This window comes from Miscanthus floridulus, chromosome 15, assembly GCF_019320115.1.
Source record: "Miscanthus floridulus cultivar M001 chromosome 15, ASM1932011v1, whole genome shotgun sequence".
Taxonomy (NCBI): Eukaryota; Viridiplantae; Streptophyta; class Magnoliopsida; order Poales; family Poaceae; genus Miscanthus; species Miscanthus floridulus.
The window spans coordinates 71,500,709-71,510,337 of record NC_089594.1 but is presented as its reverse complement, the minus strand read 5'-3'; the positions used below and the strand labels follow the sequence as shown (position 1 = coordinate 71,510,337).

The 9,629-nt window shown below is 45.9% G+C and overlaps 1 protein-coding gene across 1 annotated transcript; it reads left to right on the top strand.

Moving 5' to 3' along the window:
- Positions 1-4,407: 4,407 nt before the first annotated feature.
- On the top strand, positions 4,408-6,510 carry LOC136509363 (lysine-rich arabinogalactan protein 19-like). The gene is made up of 2 exons (XM_066504182.1): positions 4,408-5,274; positions 5,797-6,510. The coding sequence occupies exons 1-2, from the start codon at positions 4,603-4,605 to the stop codon at positions 5,890-5,892; spliced, it is 768 nt and encodes a 255-aa protein (XP_066360279.1). The 5' UTR covers positions 4,408-4,602; the 3' UTR covers positions 5,893-6,510.
- The last annotated feature ends 3,119 nt before the right edge of the window (positions 6,511-9,629 follow it).

Genomic DNA, 9,629 nt, shown 5'->3' with positions numbered 1-9,629 from the left:
AAAAATAGAACGACAGGATACAAACTGGGCCTAAAGAAAAAGATAAAGACAAGAACGAGAAGACATAAATGGGCCGAAAACAAAGCCGAAGCACATATGACAGAAAGGCTAGAATTTTTCCTAGACAACAAGATGGGCTGAAACATAAAATAGAGCTGACAACACGCGAGCGATACGTGGGGATATGCGAGTTCGGTGCAAGCTCAAATCGTTAAGTAAATCGAATGTTGAAGTTTTGATCGAAATGTCAATAAATGATGGAGCGGCCTGGCGTCCATCCGAACAGCGAGCGAGCGAGCGCCATAGCGTGTTAGGCTCGTGAGCGAGCGCCCCAACAGCGCCTAACCGTTTTTCATGCGTATCACATATGTAACACTCGATTTAATTTTAAGATATTCAGATACAACAATTACAATATATAAAAGAAGACAGACGAAACACTTGAAACAAGCGTCTGACACACTATGAAAACGTCTAAAACACTTGAAAACTATTAGAAACATATGCAACATTCAGATAAAACACTTACAAGTTACAGCATACGTATGAAACATTTGAAACATACTCTTGCAACATGTAGATCTACTCTCGCAACATCCAGATAAAACACTTACAACATATGTATGCAACGGATTAAACATTTGGAACATACACTTGAAACATACGCGTATAGCCATTACAACATGTGGAATATCCTGATCTACTTTTGCAACATCGATATACAACACTTGCAACATACGTCCTGACCAGAATGCACATGCTCGCGACCAAGTCCTTTTCGGGTGTGTTTGGCTTGAGGATAAGGGTGGATGTGATATGACAATCTATGGATTTCGGGATATGGATATTCATGTTATCTATTTGGTTGGATGGATGTGACGAGCTATTTTTTCTGTTTGGTTAGATGAATGAGATTACATGGGATGACTAATTATATCTATTATTTAAAAATAATAAAAACTAATTATACCCTAATAAATCTACATTGACACTAATTTTGTCATTATAATCACTAATTAAAAATAAAATATGCTAATTAGTATTATACTACTCTAATTGTCACACAAAATATGAGCTAATCAACACGTGGATATCTCGTCGGATTTTTAAGAGGCAGGATATCCAACATCTACCCAGAATATTTCTTGTTGTGGATATTCAAATTCAACTTGTGCATCTAACCAAACACCCTGCATGCGTATCCATATCCCATCCATACACATCCATAGAACCATACACACCCTTCGTCTTCGCCGGCGCCGTCCAGCTGGAGCTGGACCGCCCTCGCGCTGCTTCCCACCTGTCCGGCACCGCCGCCGTTGTGCTACGGTATGCATATGCATGCCCTTCGATCCACTTTCCTTCTCTCCGTGTCCCTCGTTAGCTGTCTAATCGATTTACATGTCCTGCATTTCTGCTTGACTTTAGCTGTCTAATCGATTTACTTGAAAATTATACTACATATGCCAGTGATGGCGAGACTAGCGAGTGCACATCTCTAGATGTTTGCATAGTGTGAATGTTTTCTTCTCTACTGACGATTGACCATGCATGCTACATTTTCTTCACAACAATCACTAGAATGGGAGAAACCAGCAGCAGCTGCCATGGTGATGGTGCTGCCGGGCAGTAGCGGCTCTGCTGCAGATAGCAACCGGCGGAGCGATGAACAGGACGGCCATTACAAGGCCGCCAAGAAGTACTTTGACAGTCTTGTGCGTGATGCTGCCTGGACCTCCGATGAACAAGATGACGATCACAAGGCCGCCATCAAATGCTTTGACAGTCTTGCCCGTCATGCCGCCAGGATCTGCTTCGTTTGGAGCTACGACGCTATTCCTCTGACGAGTCGTCAGTGTAACATCTATATATTTTTGCACTCTCTTCATTCTCTAGTAGTACAATCTTGGAATCAATACATGATTCCAATTTCCAATCGACCACTGAACGCTATTCCTCTGATTCCAATTCCTCTGACAAGGTGTGCCTTGTTATTGCAGCTGATGATCCACCTCCGACATGAATGAGAAGGTCTGTTACGGATCCTGTATCAAGCCCAAGGACTCTGCTGGAGAAAGAGAAGAGCCCAAGAAGCAGGAGGCCCGCCAAGATGTTTTGGCCTGAATGGCTTAATCAGTAGAATAGCCAGTTGCATCTGGGGAGATGCTGACGCTAGCCGGTTCAGTTGTAACAACTTAACTATCGTTGCTGTAAGAGGAGAAAACAGATTTGGATGCTCCGGTCTGTTGGCGGCGAACTGCGGCTCGAGATCGCCGGAGACATCCTCGTCCACTGCTACCTATCCGTACTATTAATCGAGAGATATCATAGATCGTAACAATTGGGAGTCTAGATCCTGGCACACGACCATCGCACTCGTCTTCAAGTCACCATGAAAGTGGAGGAGCAGTTCACACTGATCCTTTCGAAGCTTGATGAGCAATCGAGGAGGATCTCGGAGAGCAATCAGCGGCTCAACGAGGTTCGGGAGTCGGTGGTGGATCTGACGGCAGCGAAGGGCGACTTCGATCTCTGTAAAGCCCGAAGTCGACAAGGAAGTCGCCGATCTCTGCACTAGCATCGACAACCTTCGATCGCCATCAACTCCAGACGTTGCAACCCCCGTCGACCGCGGATCCTCCCCCAATGGTGACAGATGCTTCTATCTCCACCAAGACGTCGGCGCCCGCGCATCTGGGTGCTTCCTCATACGAGGCGGCGTCTCGGCAAATTTGCCACGGCGATGACAACATTCACCGGAGTGTTGGTGAATTAAAACTCCTAAAAATCTACTTTTAATCTTAGAGAATTCATTTAAAATGTTTTAACTACAAAACTGAAACCAGTTTCGGATCTCCCTAACATCAAGCTCTATATTATATCGTCTAGTTTGGAATTATTTGAATATTCCAGACTAATTTTGGTGTTTATTTGCAAGTGAATGCTTTCAGTACGTATTATAATTAATTATTTGTCGACATTGGTTTGACAATCCAAACTACACAAAAAGTTTAAGTAACTAAGACAACAACACATGTGTAATGTAACTACATCAAACTTGATTCTACTTAATATGAACACAAGTATCACCCCCATGTTGTCTACACTAACGTGATCATAGGAGTACATAGAATCAAGTGGCACTAACAAGATCAAATGGCACTTGTATTCATACTAAATAGAATCAAGTATGATGTGGTCACATACTTTTGCCATGCTACAACAAAATTCTATGAATTTTCTAAGATTATATGAGATTTTAGGATTTTTTATCACGTACTTTTCTCGGAAAAACATTTGGATAACTTTTTACAAATAAAAATTTGTTTGTACTCCAATTTATCCCTGAAAATTAATGTAGTCTGTTTTACCCTTTTGGCGGCTGATGCGGCGCCGCATAGGATGGCTAACTAGCCCCACGTTAGATAAAAATGCTGTCTAAACCATCCATAGTGAAAAATGGGTTTTAAAAGTTAAGGAAAGGTAAAATTCTGGTTTTATAGATGGAGGAGAAAATCTGATGGGTTCATTTCTACCTTTTTCCCCGAAGAAATGTCCCACAGGGATGCTTTTTCTGGGCCGCAATAGGACAGCTCCAACTGTTATATGGGCCCATTAAGGCCTTCGATATGCAATTGCAAGCCTTTTCCTCTTTGTGCTGTTACCTCGTGAGCATGAGCATCTTGGCATTGCTTGCCACTTAAGAAAAATAAAAGATCCATTTTTTTCTTTCTAAAAGAGAAACATCAACGATCCTCTTAAAGCTGAAAGAGGACAAAACAGAGATGGAAGAACAGACAAAGGTTAGAGTCAAAGTAGAGGGAGCCTCATTAGCATGATGAATCTCTTTGGGGCTTTGTGAGGAGTCACTAGCAAGGTCACCTTTGTGCTAATCATGTACTAATCACCGTATTTGAGCATCAGATTCACTGACCACGCTCTTCCAATTTTGAAAAGTTTGTTTCTCCTCCATCCTCTTCCACACCGCTTGAAGTTTGTGGCGAAGAAAACACGGTAATTTTTTTTTTTTTAAAAAGCTCACCAAGAACCCTAGGCCTAGATCACCTCCAAATTCCAAGTTTTTTCACTCTCTCTTCATCGCATCAAGTTTTGGACGCATGCATGGAGCATTAAATGTAGGTAAAAAAATAACTAATTACACAGTTTGGTTGTAAATCACGAGACGAATCTTTTGAGCCTAGTTAGTCCATGATCAAATAAAGTTTATCAAATATACGAAACGTGCTACAGTGTCCAGATTACAAAAATTTACAATCTAAACAAGGCCCTCGTACCCTACTGCAGTCGTGTTCACCTCTCTCTCTCTCTCTCTCTCTCTCATGCAGTCGGTGTTGCAGTGCATCAGCCTTTGTTCAGGCATCAGAGAGCACTACACAGAGCCAGGTCCTTTCACATGCCCACACACAGCCTTAACGCTGCTCCCTTGAAGCCAAGGCCAGTAGAAACCAGCTCACCTCGCTCTCAGCTCTTCTTCCCCCTCACACTTCTCTCTTCTTTCTCACTCAGACTCACACTGCAGAGCACGAGTGTAGACCAGACCGCGGAGCGCAGACGAGCAGGTTCCTCCGGTCCGTCCTCCCCATGGCCCCTCACCGCCTCCTCCAGCTCCTCCTCCTCGCCGCCGCCATCACGGCCGCCTGGTCCCAGTCCCAGTCGCCGGCCGCCGCACCGTCCGTCTCCCGCTCCGGCGCCGCCGCGCATTCCCCCACCTCATCCTCCTCCTCTACCGCCGCCGCCGCCCCAAGCCCCTCCTCCTCCAAGAACAGCCCCATCTCCACCTCGCCCGCCGCGTCCCCGTCCCAGTCCAGCCACGCCGGCACCAAGCTCACCTCCCCGGCCGCCTCCCCCGCGCCGACCCACTCCCCGTCCCCACCGACGCCGCCCACCCCAGCCCCCATCAGCTCCACCCAGCCGCCAGCATTGCCTCCCGCGGCCACGGCGCCGGCGCCCGTCGTGAGCGTGAGCGCTCCTCCGCCCGCCGCCGCGTCCTCCCCGCCGGTCCCCGCGCCGACGCTCCCTCCCCCGGCCCCAGCGCTGGCCCCCGCGCCGTCGTCGTCGCCTCCGGCCCCGGCGCCCGTCCTCCTCGCCGCGCCCGCGCCGGTCGTCACGGCGCCCGCGCCTAGCAAGAAGCCGACGAAGAAGAAGCACGCGGCTGCGGCCCCCGCGGCTGCCCCGCTCGCCGGCGCGTCCCCGGCCACGACCACCGGCGCCGGCCTCGCCCCCGGCCCCGGGCCCTCCACCGCCGACATGATGGTACGTGACCACTGGCACCTCCCTCTCCCAGTCCCACACTCCCACGTACTGTTTACTCCTAGAGCAACGGCAGGCTAGCCGCACTTGCACCTGCACATCCACACGTGTCACGACCGCAGCCGTCGGGGATTCCGAGCCCGGGCGCATTTGATCCCACCACCACCGGGCAAGGCGGGCACAGGCAGCCAGGCACCGTCTCGCGGGCGCGGAGCCCGAGGCACGCGCGTCGTTCCGCGCATGGCCCCACGCGTCAGTGGCGCCGGACCCGCGCACCCGTGCGGACGGCACCCCTACTCGATGCTTCTGCTTCGTGGGCCCCGGCGGAGGCAGTAGCCGTTCGTTCGCCGCGTGGGTACGGCCCCGCGTGTAGGTGCACCAATAATTTCCGCCGCGGGGCGTGCCCTGGCCCCGGTTGGGCTTGGGTGTTCGTCGGCTTGTGCGTTCAACTGCGTGGCCAATGCACTTTTGACTCGTCTCTCTTGCTGACTGGCTGGCTTGTGGGTCCCATTTGTTTTTTTTCAGAGCGGAGCGGCGCCGGGCTGCGGATGGACGGCGGGAGCAGCGGCGGCGGTGCTGGTTCTGGTCGTGTCGCTGACGGTGGGTCCGATGTTCGCGTGAGAGGTGGCAGGAGCCAACCTGTCAGGGTCGAGAGAGTGGTTTGATGTGATGGGAGCAGCAGTGTCTGATGTCTGCATGGAGTAGGTACATTGGCCATTGTATTTTGTGTTGTTGACTACTACGTCTACTGTGCCTGTTATGCTATGATGGTCATTGCTTTATTTTTTTCCTCCTTTTTCATAAGGCTCTTTCCAGTAGGCTACAAATTGTGTGTTTCTCCGTACTCCCTCTATCCCAAATTATAAGTCATTTCGAGAATCCTGAAGAGTCAAAGCATCTTAACTTTGACCAAATTTATACAATAAGATAATAATATTCATGATGCCAACTAAGTATCATTAGATTCTTTATTAATTATATTTTTATAATATATATATTTGATGTCATAAAATTTTTATAATTTTTTCTATAATTTAAGTTAAACTTGAGATGCTTTGACTTTCTAAGATCCTTAGAGTGACTTATAATTGGGAACGGATGAGTACTTACCGCTCTCAAGAGAGTAACTAGCCCGGGCTCCGGTTCCAGCTCTGGTAGGACCTGTGTCCGTCATGACTCAACTCATGAGTGGAGAAACGGCTTCACTAGCGGAGATGTAGAGGAGCGTCACGATTTGTGGCTAGGAGCGAGAGCAAGAGCTATTACCTGTATTAACGCGGGAAATGTCTTTCCGTTTCTGCGTTTTTTTTATGTGAAATTGAATTGATTTCTGTGAAATTTCTGCACGATTCTTGCGAAATTCCTGCGTTCCAGACAGAGCCAGAGCAAGACCTGTTTTCTGAAGAAGCTAGCAAGAGCTGTTTTCTGATCATGCCAAACGCTCAAACGGGCCCAAAATTCATTCACTCGGAACATCACTCAAATTCTCTGTACTAGCATCCCGAGATGATCTGCTTAAGCCTTCTTTTCTGGAACCAAGTAATTGCTCCATCTTCTCGTGCAAAGTGTGGGAAATAAAAAGAAGTAAAAATAATAATAACAATGTCTGCACATAGGGTACTATGGCTATGTTTGGATCCCATGATAAAACTTTAGCCCGGCACTTTTAGTCTTTTTTTTTTTGCCATGGGGATCAAACAGGGCGATTAAAAGTGAACAGATGGCTAAAAACTGAGCTAAAATCTTTTTCTCTCAAAGAGGCCCCAAACTAGGCTAAACTCTCTCGGGGCGAGTGCTGAACGCCCCATACCGTTTGGCTCGCCACCCACCCACTAGCATGGCTGTGCATGAATAGTTAAATAAGGGCAAATCAATCATTTAGATTAGAAGACTAAAATTTAGTCCATGGATCCAAACAGCCCAGCAGGACTAAAGTTTAGAGGCTGAACTTTAGTCCTTGATTAGTGATCCAAACACCACCTATATTCTCTTTGGTGGCATTGTGCCATGTTGTTGCCATGGCACACACCCTCTATTGTCCCAACATTCTTAGTACATACTGAAACCACAAAATCATCCTTAAAATTGGCTATTCGACCAATCACCAAATGGTTCGGACGAGAGCTTGTACCCTTGCCCCGATTCAATGATGTACCCCTCCGTTCTAAATTATAAGTCGTTTTGACTTTTTTTTTTAGTACATAGAATTTGCTATGTATATCTATGTAAAAAAAAAAGTTAAAGCGATACGTAGTAAATTTAATGTACTAAAAAAACCAAAGCAATTTATAATTTGGAATAGATGGAGTACTCACGAGGCGTTAAAATTGTGCAGTGAAGACAACCACCGGTGCCAAACCAGCCCCTGTAATTAATTTGATGCCAATGCTCTGCTCTCCATGAGGCCTGTCCTGTGTACGTGTGTAGTACAGTTGTAGTGTGTACACCTACAGTCTTGGAAGCTCCCGATGGTCACAGTGGGCAAACTCTGCTGCTGCTAGCTTATTTTATTTCAGATGGGGAAGGCCAAACTACACTATCCCCCATGCAAAGAATGTTTCGAGACATTTCATTTGAATTCTATCACTTATGGAATAAAAAAAAAGGCATTGTATGTAGAAAAGCCAAAAATTCTTATAATTTGAAACGGAAGTGGTAGTACTTAGGTAAATAATGCTGGCTAATATTTTGCTTATTAGCTAAATAGTTCATCTTGAGCTATTAATTTCAGCTAACTATTAGCTCATGGATCTAAACAGGTCCTTAGATTGACCCAATGTAATTTCATACTGGTACTGTACTTGTTAGAGACAACAGACTTAGATGAAACATGACCCAGGCTAATTTCTTGAATATGCTGGACGTCATAACCGGAGCAAACACAAATTGTCATAACAATGGGTCTATGGGAACATAGGTAGTTCTGGTTACCACAAACTTGGAAGTAATTAGTTGCTACTAGAAAGTAGAACATTTCTGCTTCCAGACATTGATTTATACTCCAATATTAATCTCAACGTAACTTTGGAAGATAAGCCACTAGCCTTGCTTTCATTACTTCTTACTAGATATAGATAGGTATCTTCTTTCACATATATATATAGGGGTACGTATGAACCTTGCAGCGAACATTCGGTGGCCAAACATATAGAATCTCTGATCTGGAGAAACTCCTTGAAAATTACAATGGAAGGAAGCAAGGCGGGCATACTCTTCATGGTGATCGGGGGATGTTTCATGATTCCTACACACTGTAAGCGCACATCAAACATCCAGGCGCATTTGAATGAAGTTACTTATTAGTTTTTAGTAAATATGAGTTGTTTCCATAATATATCCAATTCGAGAAACAGAGAAACGACCTTAAAGTACTGTAAAAAATAGTTTTACTTTAACTAATTGTTTAAGTGAATGCCCTTATGTGCATGCAGCTCGGAATGTTGTTCATGTGTGTCCATGCGAGATCTCGACCTGCCCAAAGGGATCATCTGAAGTTGTCTGCTACTGCTGTTCATACGACAATTGTTATCCGACCATGGAGGGTTGCCGGAGAGATTGCCGCTGCCCCCCTAAATCTAAGAGCCCGTGAAAATCCTGTCATTTATCTTAAGGAAATAAAAAGAAGAGGTGGCGTTTCTTGATATATGATATAAATAAATATGAGATATACCTGTTCATTCATGCTTGGATCAGTGCTGTGCTGTCCACAAAAACCAGCGTGACTTTTTTTTTATATAGGAAGAAAACTACAAGTAACAAGTGACTGTTGGAGCTTCGTGGTTCGGACAAGTTTAGAATAACAACGACTATAACCATTACTATTACTAACAAATATACCCATATTTTTTTAGCGATGGGGAATATAGCCCGTTTTTCATTAAGAAGAGTGAATTACACGACACAGCTACGAGAGAACCCTCATAGCACATATTACAAACCACTAAGCTAGTGGTGAGTAATCTGGAATAAACATACGAACAAGAAAAAGAAGAAGAAGAAGAAGAAGAAGAAGAAGAAGAAGAAGAAGAAGAAGAAAGAGCGCGATTGCCCCCAACACCTAAGACCTATAACTGTGCCTGCAATAAAAGAAATCAACGCAAAGGTTGTCTACAAGACAAAGCCGTGGTGGCAAAGTATCCACCCAGAGAAGACAGGAGCATCCGGCAACAATGGCGGCAGAGCATCCGCCAACGAAGACCAAGCAACCACGGCGACCAAGTATCCGCCAAGAAATGGGCTCACACGCTCTCGATAGAAAAGATCTGCTAGAGAGGGGACTAACGAGCCAACGGCGGCAAAGTATCCGTCATTGATTCCACCAACGACCAAGCATCCACCGGTGAAGAAACGAAGATGCC